Source organism: Cariama cristata, unplaced genomic scaffold, assembly GCF_000690535.1.
Source record: "Cariama cristata isolate BGI_N322 unplaced genomic scaffold, ASM69053v1 scaffold16017, whole genome shotgun sequence".
NCBI lineage: Eukaryota > Metazoa > Chordata > Aves > Cariamiformes > Cariamidae > Cariama > Cariama cristata.
In genome coordinates this window covers 52,980-68,516 of record NW_009627251.1, presented here as the reverse complement: position 1 = coordinate 68,516, position 15,537 = coordinate 52,980, and the positions used below count along the sequence as shown (strand labels likewise).

Sequence of the window (15,537 nt, the reverse complement as noted above, 5' to 3'; positions counted from 1 at the left end):
TAGAATAGGGGAAACAGAGAAAATAAACAACAGCACAAATAAAAAAATACATCTGAATGTGATGTTCTTTGATGCTGGTTGGGTAAAAGAGAATGTTTAAAAAAAATTACCATGGTAAAGTAACTTTAAGCCAACCCTTTTGAAAAAAGTCCCGACTTGGGACTTTTCTCTGTCAACAGGAATATACAGGCTTCATTCTCCAGCCTGTTCCACCACTTATATGCCTACCTAGAAGTGTATAAATTGCTATCCAACCAGATATCTTCACTCTCCTACATCTGTGGTAATTTGCATTTGATAGCCTTCTGGTGTTACTCCTCACAGAGGCAAATAACCATATGAAGTACAAAACAGTGGAAAACAAAGTTGTAAGTAGTTGCTACAAGGGGCTGTTCCTCAAAGGAGAATACTGCTAATATTCTGATTTGTAATCCCCACCTTTGGCTGCGGTTCTACATGACGGCAATCTGAGCTGCACACCATGCTGCCTAAAGGGATGCAACACAAGTCAGAGGAGACTGGCACAATCTGAATGAAAATCTTCCAGTCTTGGTTCTTGCATCTCCTAGCACGCCGTTAACAAACCACGTACACAGGAGGCAAAACTTGGCAGCTGACTTAAATGAGATGCATGAGGGAGGAGGAAGGAGAACAAAATACTGGACATCTTTTATCCCAGACACCAAAATCTGATAAAAAGCACTTTCACTTCAATGTGCCAGATAAGAGCCACAAAAAAACTGTGCTGGTTTAAACCACAGAATGCTTCAAGCAATATCTGGAAGTTTAAACAGCTGGAAATTATGGCCTTTTGATATGATAGAGGCCATTCACATCTGATTTACATTTGGGCTTAGACTTTAAATACTTGCCTTCCCATGGATTCCATTCTTCTTCAGTATAAGATAGAGTAGGAGGAACTACTTGAATTGAAATAAGACCAAAACAAAAATGTACACAAAAGCTAAAAACTACCCATAGCTAAATCAATAGTAATGTGGTTATCTTTTTAGTTTGATTTCCCAATGCATACACTCCCATTTCCCCAAGTACAGTACTGCACTTCGAGGGGGAAATGCTGAAATGTCGCTGGACCAGCTGATTATTTCTTGTTAAATTCTGCAGTTTCAGAGGATCTGGAAAAGCAGCTGAACTTCTGCTCTGTTGAAATGTGTGTCTTGCTGGCTAAACACTCCATGAAATAGATCTTTCCTGTATTTTTTGCACACCTTTCTAAGAACATCAGCACTTATAGATTTGACAAAAATAACAAGAAGGAAGGACAGTTTGGAGTTAAAGCACACAATGCGCCAACTTAGAGCTGGTGAAAGGTGTCAGATGAACTTTCTGGTACAACACAGCAGCCTGTATGTGTATTCAGTCCTTGAGAACACGGGCTATGATGGCTGTTGATGGACTGAGGGCTGAATCTTACGCTCCAATGGCTACTGAGCAGCTGGCAGGCTGGAAATGATGTTTAGGCACTACTGACTTGCAGGGGATTGGAGTCAGCCTTCTAGAAGCAGAAGATGCTCTACCAGTGCCAATCCCCACAATCATCTAGTCCTTTGGCGTTTGCTTTTTTTTTCTTTTTTTTTTTTTTTTTCCACATTAGCCAGAAGCAGTGTGGCTAAATACATTTCAAAACAGGCAAAAAGTCTGACCCCATGTTACTCAAAAAAGTGGTGGTGTTTGTCTTTTCTATTTTTTTTAATTGCAAAGCTTTGACCATTTTCAATTAAATGTGCTCTGCCTGCCTTGTCCCTACTCCAAGCTAATATGCTCTAAAATGCTTTGCTGGCTTAGTACAGCTCTTTTTAGCTGCTGATTTTAGTAAGCATCTTATTAATTGCCTGTTTGACGTGGGTGGTGGAACTTCGTCTCCGAGTCTTGCCCTGGACCATCTTTCGACGCCGTACCTCACGACACAGCTCATAGAAGGCCTCCATAATGTTGCCCTCTCCTGTGCAAGCAGAGCACTCATAAAAAGCACATGCCAGTTCTGTGGCCAGCTTTTCGCCTTCCTCTGTGCTGACCTGTCTGGAGTGATCCAAGTCGGCTTTGTTCCCCACAAGGATCAGGGTGACATTTTTAGGTTTTTTAACTTCATCCAACAAGTTCTTAAGTGGCAGCACTTCCTCAAAGCTGCCTCTGTCCGTGATGTCATAAACCAGCACGAAGCCTTCACCCCATCGCACATGTCCTTCTTTCTGAATAGCGTCCTCCTGTTTTGAAAAGACATACACCAGCCTTAGGAATTTGATTTATGAAGAAGACACTAGACCCTCAAATAGATGTTGATCCTACAAAGCCTACAGAGCTGTATACATCTGCTTTACTTTATATGTTACACACATCACCTTTTTTATCATGTAGCATAGGAGATCCACTCTACCAAGATGCCATAAGGTGCCTGTAGACAGGTTGGTAGCAAGCAATTGGAAGAGGGTTTCTGTTGAATGATACCCAGCACATGAACTGCGTAGGACTTTGCAGTGTGAGCACCTGCCATGTTTTGAAAGGAAGGAAGACCAACTATGACAAACTTGCTCTTCACTTTGGTGGGAATCATTGACTGAGGCTGTCAAGCCTCATCACTTGACTGTAGAAATAGACTGTGACTTTCTGCATAATAATAACCATGTGTTGTTGGGTTGGCCCTGAATCAAGGAATGAGAACAAAATCATTTTAATCCCAGAGTAAACCTCGAGTTGTTTGTTCTTCCAGTGTTCAAAAACTCTAAGCAGGGTCCCTTGCAGAAAGGTCTATATCCAGCATGCTGGATCCAGCAGCAAGCTGGTGGTGGTGGAGGAGGGGGGGCTCTACTCAGAAGCAAATCTCTGTCCCCAAAGTGGAGCACAGCTGCCACCCACCACAATCCCCTTCCCTGCTGTCTATCCGAGCTAAGGTATTGGATAATAGTACATGTACCCACGCACCTGACCAGCTGTATCTAGTATCTCCATGGAAACCACTTCATCATCAATGGTAGCTTGGTGACGATATGTAGACTCTAAAATAAGAACACATTTTGTGAAACGTATTAAAAGAAAGTAACTTTTTTTTGTATGTTCCTTACAGCTACCCCAGCACAAGACCTGCGATGTGACATACAGCTTCACTAAATTTTATTTGTTGGAGCTCTTCCAGCCATTTTGAAGCACACTCAAGTCCTCCTTTCTGCAACGGTGACTCTTTTATCTCTCCCCATTTTTTTTTTTCCCATGTCTTATATCTGCAAAGGGCTGTGCCTGTGGACACTGTACTTTGCATCCAACAAAAGGACAGTTTCCTGCAGCAAAGAGCTCTGCAAGGCTGCAGCCCATTTTTCATGTTTGCACACAGGGAAGGCTGTCACCTTTGAAACACCAATACTGCTGATCTCAAAGTATCCAGCTCAACAGCCCGTCACTGCGTAGCTTGAAGTCTCACAAGATCAAAACCAGTATGGTTGCAGATCAGGGAACCTAACCACTAAGCTCAGGCCTTATACTGTGATAAAATTACAGAACAGTTAGCTATTTTAGGAATGTCTCTTTGAAACATGCTGAAATCATCACATTCCCCTCTTCTAGCAAGGGCTCAAGCAGTGATTTCCCTGTGTATGATTTATGAGGATAACTAGTGGGCATTAAACATTCACACTCTGCTACAGGAAAAAAAGGAACCTATTTACTGTGTCCCAGGTTCTGGAACCAGACAACTAATCAAAAGGGCTTGTTTTATCTTAATGAGCTGGTAAGTTAAATTTGATAGCATTTGACGTAAAATTTGGAAAATTATCTGTGGTAACATTCAAATTTATTACCATTGCTAGCTCAGAGATGTCCTGATGATGTCCATCAAAAGGCAAATGCGTATGCTGTAAAACTGTGGCCAGTTACTATGAATACTTTGCATTGTCAGAGACATAATTCTTTTATTTGGTGCAAATCTCCTCAATAGGAATGAAGGATATCTTTAAGGAAATACATTTCTTTAATTTGAACTTCTGAAAGGGCTCATGTTTGGTGAATGCCTTTTCTCGTTATGTACTTAAGAATGTCACCTGTCACCTCTTCATAACCATTAATGTTTCAATGCTGCCAGTGCTGTGAACACTCTTCACAAACCAAAAATGTTACTTCCCTTCTGTGCCCCCTTAACTGCTTTAAGTGGCACAGCTGCCTCTAATAGGGACAAATGGTCAATTTAATTAGGCAGATGGCAAGCAAACTTGCTGTAGGGTTTCAGGCAATGAGGACCAGTTTTTTTAAAAGGCTGTAAATACCCCTTCTGTTTAGTATTGCAAGGCTATCGAAGGAGTTGGAGTCCTACCCTTGTGATCCTGAGACTATACCTACTCAGCAGAGTAAGATATATCTAAGTCTCTCAGTGGTATGTCTTACCTGTCCCTCCTGTATACTCTCCTAGCTGCAGCAATTCCCCAGGGTAATGCAGAAAAGCCAGGAGCTCTAGTTTGGTGTGGAAGCTGCAGTGATGTACCTTTGAGTTATTTCAGTGGCTAAAATGTTCAGTGCTAGCTTGGGACTCCCTGTGCAGCACTCCACATCCAAGGTAATTTGGGGACTTATGCTTTGTTTCTTTGGGGGAGAGTGTTGTGAAAAAGAGATGGTTCTCTGAGTGAGTAATGTGATGCTAGCTCCTTACTTGTTTAGGTCTTGCAATGCTTAAATGCCTTCAACCATCTGGCCCTGCCTGACAAGTAGCTGTTGAGAATGGGTCTGCACAATTTGAGAAAGTGCTCATCCAACCAAGTTTGCAGCATATCTGTGAAATGTCCCTCCTAGGAGGCAGAGTGTGGTAGGCCATACGGCTCTTCCCTGCGAAACGGGAGAATAAATCTCAAGTAGACTTGTGTTTGCTGCAGAAAAGCAGCATGATTCTTAAACAATACTTGAGTCCTCGAAATAGGTTACTGGTGGCACTTTATGCTGCAAGTTTAACTCACTTTGGCTGCTCATACTGGGATGGAATTTGATTCATCAGTAGCACTGATTTGGGTCACAGTTGTGTAAATAAATCAGCAAATGTGTGTCTGTTCCTGTGCTACGGAATGTGTGGTAGCCAGGTGAATTTTAATGAGAAGTGTAAAACAGCTGGATGTTTAAAGCATTTTTTGGTGTAATCACAGACATGGCTTCTCCTTCAAGGGAACACAAATATCTGAAGAATCTGATTGTCTTCTAAGTTACAAGCCCTGAAGTTGTGATTTCCAGTCTGATCCCATGGTACTTCACGAATGCATTGCCTTTCTTTGGGATTTATTAATATCACTTTCTGTGTGGCACTTTTTTTTTTTTTGAGACATGCAGCTAGAGAGAAATTAGATGACTTGAGATACCTGCTGGATCCATAACTGAAACAATCAACAATGTAGGTGTCTGTTTCAGCTAAGCACCCTTGACTCCTATTAGAGTTGATGAAGTAAAGTAGGTGCTGAATATAGCTTGTCTGATCTCTATCCTGTGATAAATCACACTTCAAAAGCACTTAGAAGTCTAAAATTGGTCCGATGAATCCAGGCTGTAAATGTCTTATGCTTGCATCGTCATGGTCAAGTAGAAAGAGCAAAGTGTAACACTGTACCAGTGGCTCCTAAGATTACTATAGGCAACTTTCTGATCTTCAAATTGTAATTTCTACTAGGTGATGCCTATATAATATACGTATAGCTATATAGCTAAAACATCATAGAATGAAGAGAAGAAACCTCAGAGCTGTGTTTTGCTCTTGATAGACTCGGTGTCAAAACTGCTAGCCGCTGAGTTACGGAGCTGCAGCTGCTGATGGAACCGTGGTGTGCCTGATGCTGCAAGCACTGAGCGAACAGTCATATTTGATGGTTTGCTCTGCTTCAATATAAGTAAGTATATCTGACCCATTCTTGTTGGTTTGGGGTGCGCTATGTTTCTAGTCATATTCCCAATAACAAGATCAAAGGTGCTGATGAGCATGGCTTTGAAAGCTGCTGCCAGATTTCAGGGTCCCAGTTGGTTATAAAGCTGCAACCCCCCAGCATTCTTGCTGTGCAAAGCATTCTTTGTTCTCACAGTCCTATCATTTGAAAAATTTAAGTTCATTCCAGAAACATTTAGGGCTGTCAAAAGACCTGAGAAACATGTTAGAAAGCGGAAGCAGTTGGTTTGTTTTTAAGTCTCTATATATTACCACAATAATTCATTAATAGGAACTGGATAAAATTTTCAAATTGCCACAGCTGCTGAATAATTATGGAAATAACTATTTTTTTTTTTTTTTTTGGGGGGGGGAAACACCTCTCCTGGGGCTTTCTGTGTTGATAGAGACCTTGAGGTGCTGGAGTAAGTCCAGAGAAGGGCAACGAAGGTGGTGAAGGGCCTGGAGCACAAGTCCCATGGGGAGCAGCTGAGGGAGCTGGGGGTGCTTAGCCTGGAGAAGAGGAGGCTGAGGGGAGACCTGATCGCTCTCTACAACTACCTGAAAGGAGGGTGTAATGAGGTGGGGTTCGGCCTCTTCTCCCAAGTAACCAGTGATGGGACAAGAGGTCATAGTCTGAAACTGTACCAGGGGAAGTTCAGGCTAGAAATGAGGAGGCATTTCTTCACAGAAAGGGTCGTTAAGCACTGGAATGGGGTGCCCAGGGAGGTGGTGGAGTCACCATCCCTGGAGGTCTTTAAGAAAAAACTGGATGTGGCACACAGTGCCATGGTCTAGTAGACAGGGTGGTGTTAGGGCAAAGGTTGGACTTGATGATCCCAGAGGTCTCTTCCAATCAAATCGATTCTGTGATAAGTGTATTACGAATCTCCCTATTCTTCTGAACAATATGATTTTCTTAAAAAATACAGGAAAAAACCTACTAAACTTATATAGAGAGAACTTTGAAGCCCATGATCCATAGACTGTCCATGTATATGACATACAGTCACAGCTTGACCACATCAGATCCTTGTGTGATGCTTATTGTGATATATTTAATCAAGTTTTGGCCTAAAAGACTTAGCTGGTCATTTATCAAACCTATTTGTCCAGGACTATCCTGATCTATTGAATATGTCTGTTCCAGAAGATTATATTTTCTAGAGGAAAAACCATTATCTGAGGAGTAATTGCTAGTTCTTGGTTTATATTTACAGTGATGTAAAAAGCTGTTTTCAGTACTTGTTTATTTTGAACAGGGAATATATATCAGGGGTATGTTACAGTTCTGGAAGGAAATACTTGCACTGGAAGGGTTTATTGCTTGTAATAGGAGTAGGTAAATCATCTGAGATGGAGCAATGGCATCACAATTTTACATGTAAATTTAAGGAATAGCCTGGTCTCTTTTGTTTGCTTTTAAGTACAGAGGGACACAAACTCTGTTTCCATTCACACTCTTAGTTCATTTTTGTCAAGAAAGGTTAATAAAACAAGGATATATAAAAATGCTCTAAGAAACTTTGGTCTCATGGTGGCTTTCAGCCAGTAGGATCTGAGAACTGCAAGAGACCTAGAGAAAGAGCTTTTGTGTAATAATTATAGCTGAGTTTCCAGACTAAAAACTTCAGCTAATAGCCATAAACTTCTAAGTTGTGGTTAAAGTCTTGTTGGATGGCAATGCAGCAGTATATTTAAAAGACTAAAATTTCCCATAATTATTTCTGATTACATAATAAAGGTTCCTGTTGTTTGGTTTGGCTTTATTTTTTTAAAACAAACTCCCTGCTCATTTAGACTTCTGCAGTCTTTGACATCCATCAGGATGGCACCTATCACATTTGAGAACAGTGACTTTGACAGCCCATTGGGAAAAAAATTTACCTCCATTACTAACCTTAGTGCTATTGCTATGTTTTCCAGAGCCTTCCTTGAGCCTGCCTTTGTGAAACCTGTCCCCCTCTACACTTCCTTGCTGCTTCAGGGACTCTTCACCTTTTAGAAAGCCCCTGTAAGTTGAATGTACCCTCCTGACTCAGAAAGTCTCTCCTGCTTTCTTCCTTCCCCCACCCCAGCTCTTCTGAAAACTTGGCTGAATGTATTTTTCTTGCTTGCATCTGGCTGTTGCTTACTCCATTGATTATTTACCTTACCAGAGTGTTTTTATTTTGCAACCATTGGTGGTTTTAGAGTAAGCACAGACTGCCATTGTATTTAGAACCTATTTCTAATGCTAGTGCAGTGTATCCCCACGTTTCTCTTTATTAACTGATACTACAGACCTGAAAATAAGCATAGTTGGGTTATTTATCAATAGCATCAAATGATATGCCATTCATTGTTATTGCAATCATTATTATGATGTGTAAAAGAAGAAAAAGTAGTAAAAAGAAAGTTACTGAAAGGAAACTCTGTGACTCTGACAGCTCTGATAATTGCACTTGGACTCTTCAGTGTTGTAAGTGGTTCTGCATGTGTAACCCCAAGAGTCAGGAAAAACACAAGGAAAAGTTCCAGGAGGTTGTACGGTACCTGTGATGTGCTTTATATGTACAACTGTCATACTACATGAACATCCATGTCAAGCTACAAATTTAAACCAAAATGTGTATGAAAGAAGGTATTTGTTTGCAGTGATATTTAATTCAACTCTGGGGACTCTAGCCAGATTCACATGCAGTCTGCCATTGTGAATGCTGCTTTTTGAATTGATATGGTGCTGTTTAAAAGAGTTTCTTTTCTAACTTCATTTTTGGCTCTTTTGGCTGCCTTCTATAAGGCTACATTTGCTGTAATCAGAGTTGTGACTGCGGTACAGCATGTATCCCCAAACTAGTCAGATTCAACCTGAGCACAAAAAAGTCATGTAGGAGGCACTGCAGGCAGCGAGTGTGTCTTAGCTTGCTGAGCGGCTTTTAGTTGCAGTTTTCAGTCCAAGACAAAGCTCTTAAATATTTGTCCTGTCCTATATATCTGTCCAGGCAGGACAGAGGCTAGACATCCTGTTAATGCCCCTAAAGAGGCACAGGGCAGAAGAGCCAGCATATGCTCTGGGCAATCAGCAGGCTTGTGCCTGCTGGGCAAAGACTATTAGTAGGTGACCTCAGAAGACGCTTCAGGTACTGTGGGGACTCATGGAGTACAAAGCATGATCTGTGGAGCACAGGAGCACAGGCGAAAAAAGCCAGCTACTGCAGTGTGAAATATGGAGAACAAATTCTGAAGAAATGAGACTTCATTGGGTCTGCTGCTTAGTGAGGAGTTTGGCTTTAATCATGTTTTTCTATTTATTTTAATAAAGTGCGAAGCTAATAGATGGCTAGTATGTGCATAACCCCACTAGACTATGAAGTTCTCATCTTGTTATGAAAGGATCTGTTGCATTCCCAGAATTTGCTTTTTAGGTAGAACATGTGGGAGGCATAAAACTAGTCTACAGAAAAACATTTTTTTTTTCTCAATGCATTGATATTTTCAATAAATAACATTTTGGCCTCCAAATAGAAATCTGAGAATACAGTTTTCTTGAAGATACCTCTAAAAATACTGGGAAGTACATCTGTTTGTTAGCTTTTGCTGCATATTATTTTTCTCCTGCATGTGAAGACTGAGTTTCTTTTGAGGAGAAAAGGAGTGGTGTTACCCTTCCTTTCATATATGTTCTGTCCTCATCCAGCTTTTACTGAGATAGGCAGGGAAAATGTGTACAGGTATCTGGGAACTGAATTGACTAAGGCATGCTAAAGCAAAACCAACAAAGCCGTAGCAGTGCTAACTAGTAGGGAGTAAGCTTCAAGGCTTTAACTGTTTTTTTTTTTTAATTTTCTGATTTAACTTTCCCACCAACACCTAAGCAGAGTCATTAGTTCCTGGTAGGAATTATGCCCATTACAAGTTTAAGTCTAAATAAACCATATTTTGCAACACTTTTTTATTTGATTGTGGCAAGAAGTCTTTGTTAGCGAAAATGTGAGTTTCACCTTATTTCTGCCAATATAAATGAAAACTAACTAGTGAGACTTTTCTCACACCTAAAAGAAGCAAAACAAAAGCCTGCCCTCCTGAAGGTGCAAAAGCAAGCACTGGAAACTTCTGCTCATCTGGAGAACATTTCAGGATATGATGAGCAAGAAAAGTAGGGGCAAAATACTTTGCAGCTGTAGCTACAGCAAGAACAGCCACTGCCATTCCTGTTTTTTGCTATCTGTTGAGCTACTGTAAAAAAGCAATATTTTTATTACTGGCATCAGGAATATCTTCATCTTGAGACTCATATGAAAGAAGATGAACCACATTTTCAGATAACAGCTTCCCATGTTATTTTAAGCATCTTCTGCTGCTGCTCTCAATTACAGTTTCATCTTTTCAAGTCTTTGAGCATTTTAGAAGCCAGTGTCAGGGGTTTAAAGTGCTCTTGGCCATACCAGTCCATTTCCTTACAATCACCTCAGAGAAATCAGGAATACTTTCACGACTCATTGCCATAATATGGTAGTATAAATTCCTACTGCTGAGGAGTATTGTAAAAATGATATAATGTATTAAATGCACATCAAGTTAAGTAATGTTTCTACTGTTTTGAAGTGGGGGAAAAATAGAAGCCCACGAAGATACCTAGGAAGGCACAATCTGGACTACTGAGGACTGAGGCAGAAGGAATGAGTAATTTTGTTAACAAAAATTGAAGATGCTAATAACTAGAGCCTGACTTGAAAATAAGGCTGTTTCCCAGCAATTTATTAAGCGTTGACACATTTGTCATGGTACTTCCTGAAGCACAGGTTGGCAGCCATTCCTCCTAGCCCCAAACGGTTGGTTACCATTACGTCTCACTTTGGCTGAAAGCCCATATTGGACCACATATGTTATTCCTAGCTTGTGCTTGGGTAAGCTGTAGTTGTCAACATGAGTGTTCAGATGAAATATGCAGAAGGCAAAGTTCTGCAGGATGATGGCAGAACTCTCTCCTCTTTTGCTTGCTATGGAAAATGGTTATTTTTAATCATGAGCGTGTTGATGATCTGGTCTATAGCACTGTGTAGACTGCAATATCCTGTTGTGCAGCGGGAGGAAGCGAGGGCTGGGAGGGGAGGATTCCCCAGGCTGCCTTCCTCTTGGGGCTGCTGGTCTGTCAACCTTTGCACCCTAGGGTTGAAGGGACCATCAGTTAATGACTTATTAACACTTATTTTAGTATGGGTCCCTTTGTTAAGTTCTGTTTGCTGTCTGGGCAGTATCTCTCTCAATTGCACTGCTAGGAGTTAGTATTTTTATGGTAGAGGCAGGCAGTAAACTTTCAGCAGTGTTAAGACAAACTTGCTGAGTGAGCCACAAGTCAAGAAAACTGCAATATACAAAGACACGTTTTTCTTCAACTTGTGATCTGAAGCAGGGAAAGCAATCCTGGGGATGAAGAGTTTGTATTCAGATGGTAATCCAACTGTCCATACAATAAACCAGAGAACAAACACAGTCCTTGAGAACTGTGTTTGGACCTGAGGATCTGAGCTCTTTTTCACGGCTGCATTGGCACAAAATTAGCCCAGAAAGGTCGTTCTTGCATCTTCTCTTGCTAGAGTAAATTATTCTTAGTGAGGTCTTGGCTTCTGCTGCTAAGATGTTTCTAATTATCAACCACTTTGATGGAAGCTAGTTTGGATATATTCCCACTGTGCTCCGTTGTTTGTGTTGTTTGTACAGATCTGTATTTATCAGGTGCAGAAAAGAAACTTGGGCTAGCAATGTTTGCTTGTGTTGTAATGTTAATTACATTATGTATGGTATCTGCAAACTTCCCTTGTGGTCCCTGAATGATACCATTTTCCTAACAGAACCCCCAGCTACAGATGTGGTTATACAGGCAAAACTACCCTTCTAATGTAAAAATAATCTTCCTTGCAACAAGCTTTGCAATTGGAAAAGCCTTCTTGCCAATGTAAACAATATCTTCACAAAGTGATTTCTGCTGTTCTTGCCACAGCGGTGAAATTTGTAAGTCTTGAGCTGGTCTACAGGACGTGAAGTTGTCTGCTGTGAGATAATTCAGGGCACCAACAGAGGTATCTGTCTCCCTCCCTCAAGCACGTGTTTACCTAGTGTACATTTCTGCAGTCCTTTGGCTGTTTTATGTTATGCTGGAGAAGAACAGTTCTATTATGGGCCTTTCATAACCAAGCTAGTGGGACAGCAATTTGTACCACCTTATCTCCTACCTTTGCTGCTTTACTGATACCTACACATTTTGCCCGTGTTTGGCGGTGTCTTGTGGGCTGTCTGTATGTTGCATTAGGTAGGACTTTATAGAAACATCAACTCATTTTTTTTTTTCCCCTTCCCAGTAGAAAAAGAGTGAAGAAAAACCTGAGTGACTTAAAGAAATTGCAGCACAGTTGGAAGAAATACTCTTTAAAAATGTCACTATTAATCTAGCAGTCCTAACAAAATTGTAATTTTTCTCAAGACTCATGTTTCTTTATGGTTACCTCTGCTCCTTCAAAGTAATGAATAGTCTTTTCTCTATCCCATTCAAACTAAATAAACTCCTATGCTTTCTGTCTCTTTGCCTTCACAGATGGGCCAGTCTGTCATGCACTGTTCTGCTAATTATCTGCTCAGAGAGAGTTTTTCTTTCAGAGGATTAGCAAAGTTGTATGAAATATGTGAACTGCTAGAGAAAGACATCTAAGGATAGTGTGAGAAAGCCAAATGACTTTTAGAAAGGTCAACAAAAATATTATCTTCTTGGTTGCTGTTATTATATAAGTAGACTTTTGTTTAAAATTCATTCTTTGGAGAAATGTTGGTGTTTCTGTGCACGTTTGATATGTGAGTCATAACTGTGAGTAGCAGTTACTTAAAGGATTTACAACCCTTCTATGAGAAGAAGGATTTTATAGGTAAGAAGTAGAGGCGGAGAGACTGCGGGCAACAAGTCAGTGACAGAATGAAGCAAAGAACCGGGGAACCTGTCTCCTCCACTTGCTTGGGGTTTTATCTGCTTGTTTGGTTTTTTCCCTATATGGCAAAAATGGATGTTTTAAGTCCCTGCGCCTCAGAAATCACCTGACTCTCCCAACTGTACATAAAAATGCTAATTCAGAACAAATGACACAACCCAGTTCATAATCCCCTCTGTTTTTAAACCTTGGACATCCCAGCTCTGTTTCTAAATAAGCAAATTGGCCTGATTATGGTACAATGACAAATGTGTTCTCAGGGAAATACTGCAAAACTTATTTTAAAAAGCACCCACTTAGCCATAGTTATGATGGATTTTCTTCTTTCATCATTTGATTCAGGACATTCTCCCTGCGTGTCATGGCTTATGGAGGCAGGGAATTTGCTGTTACCCATGACGTATTCTGTGGGCCATCAGTGCTGTCTGTCTACTGCTGTGATGACTCTTTGGGCTTCCTGCTACTTTTTTGCCCCCAGGAAAAAATAAAGTTACCAGTTCCCTTGATGATTTACTCTGATTCAGCATCTCTGATTGTAAAATCAATTAAATATCACTTGCTTGGTGGCAAACCACGATATATCTCCATCTTTAAGGTCAGGTGAAGGGATCCTAAATTCTGGGCACTGCCACTAGATTGTGAGGGAGATTGCTGAGAACCAGACTGTTATTCCTATTTACTGGTACTGAGGAGAGCCTTGAAAATCATGGTGTGAAGCCCTGGGTCACTAAATTCCACGGGAGTCCTGCATTCAGGCTGAGTTAACCCACAGAGGGTAAGTGGCCAAATAAAGGTCTTTGCACCTCCACCTTGACACTCGTCCCAATAGAGTAGGTCCATCCCTGAGACGATGCTGGCTGGTCAGTGTTATGCATTTATACACAAATGGGTTTGTGGCAGCGGTGAGGTGGTCGAGCCCCGTGAGGACCCTCTGCAGCGGTGCTGCTGCAAGGGTGGCTGCTTGCAGGCTGCGAACTCTGTCCCAGCCAAGCTGCCTCTGTGGCAGGCAAATTGTCAGCCTGCTGCCACCCCGTTCCTGGCAAGCGCTGCTGAAATGACAGGTCGGAATGCTTGTTTTCATGCTTCTTCTATGAATCTCTTAATAGAGCCAAACTGAAATATAGCACAAATTTCCAGTTCTGTATTAAATCCAACTGCAGATGCGTTGCTTATGTTTGTGAAGTGCTTTTAGGTTGTGGCTTAAGTGGTCCCCTAACCAGGCCAAGTGTTTTCAAGCCTTCTAACATCACACTGAACTTGCTTATTAATTTGCAAGTTGTGTTCTATTTAAAAACATGTAAACTTCAACGAATTTTGGTGAAATCCATGTGGTAACCCAATCCCCTTTCTCAGTACATATTTAATGAGCTAAAGACGACTAAGTTTAATCCTGAATTCATATATTTAATATTTTAGAAAACAACCATATGTATCTTTTCAAATATGCAGTTCCAGCCCATTTCTACATAGAGCTCTTTCATTGGACCTTCTAATTCTGTTGCACATGTGAGGTAGTTGTGTGATTTATTATAAATAAAAATTGAAAGTGGAAACTCATTCTCCTTGACAATGCCAGGTAACCACCTAGTTCGAGAGATTTGGCAACTTTTAAAAAAGTGAACAAACAAAAAAACCATGCCAAGATGGTGACAGTGACTGGCAACTTAAACATGAATGATGAAGTCAAGGTTGACAGTTAACATTCCTCAGAAAATGACCTTTGCTGCAGTCGTTATCATCGGCTGAGAATAGTAAAATAAAAAATACAGTGATATGTACTTTTGCAAAGTTGCAGCTGTCCTACTGATGCTTGCACAGATCCAACATCATGCACAGAAGTGACAGAGCTGCAAAGCCCTGACTTTGGCACACGGGGTTGCTGCTGAAGTTCACAAGATTCAGTGATGCTCCTCCCACCAGAAAATGTTATTTTATGGTTTGTAATTTGGCTCCTGGAGATACAGCAGTATATCCAGATGCTGCTAAGAATACAGTCCTTCATCTTCTTCTGGCAGGTTAGAGTAGTAAGGACTATTTATAAGGTGTGTTTTTTCCTTTCCAGTTAAAATGTGCCACCCTTGAATTAAGAGGAAAAGGTTTTTTTACCCTGATGCTTAATTTAGGATAACGCTGAATTTCCATCAGGCCTTGTACAGCTTGGTGGAAGCTTTCCTAAAAGCAGGAGTTATCTGGGGATTCCTTGCATCAGAAGGCTAATAGGTGGTTGAAACTTGATATAAGAAATAAACTATAAAGATGACATTTTTGTGTCAGCCCCGGTGATTTTCAGCAAAACCTCCTGTTGCTTAGTAGCTAGATTGCATCTGTTTTACTTCTGCCCTTCCAAAATTATTTGACAAAGCTGCTTATTCTTCCTGTAGGGCAAATGGGTCTCACTGACACAACTTAAACTTTTTATATTGGTGGAATATGTAGATATCCTTTTTTCCACCCAACTGCCAGTCCATGACTGCTAAGAAGTTGTTAATCTATTCTGCTAAAAATTCTCAGTAAATTCAGCTTGGTGATGTTTACAGGTAAGTGGACACCAAATCACCACAGGATGATCATGATAAAGACAGAAGTGTATCCTTTCAAGCACTGTTTCTGAAAGCTTTTGAAGGTACAGTCCCTTTCTGATTGATCTCTCAAGGCCTGAATAGTGGTTAGAATTTCAGG

The 15,537-nt window shown here is 40.8% G+C and overlaps 1 protein-coding gene across 1 annotated transcript in view; it reads right to left on the bottom strand.

The window, feature by feature from the left end:
• Window positions 1-1,606: 1,606 nt before the first annotated feature.
• Window positions 1,607-15,537, bottom strand: part of RERG (RAS-like, estrogen-regulated, growth inhibitor) — a gene marked incomplete at its 5' end in the record, with an annotated part of 15,975 nt that continues 2,044 nt past the window's right edge. Inside the window, 3 exons of the mRNA XM_009704379.1 lie at window positions 1,607-1,753; window positions 1,794-2,225; window positions 2,941-3,014. Of these exons, the coding sequence (XP_009702681.1) occupies window positions 1,818-2,225; window positions 2,941-3,014 (482 nt within the window). The remainder of the gene's footprint in view (window positions 1,754-1,793; window positions 2,226-2,940; window positions 3,015-15,537) is intronic.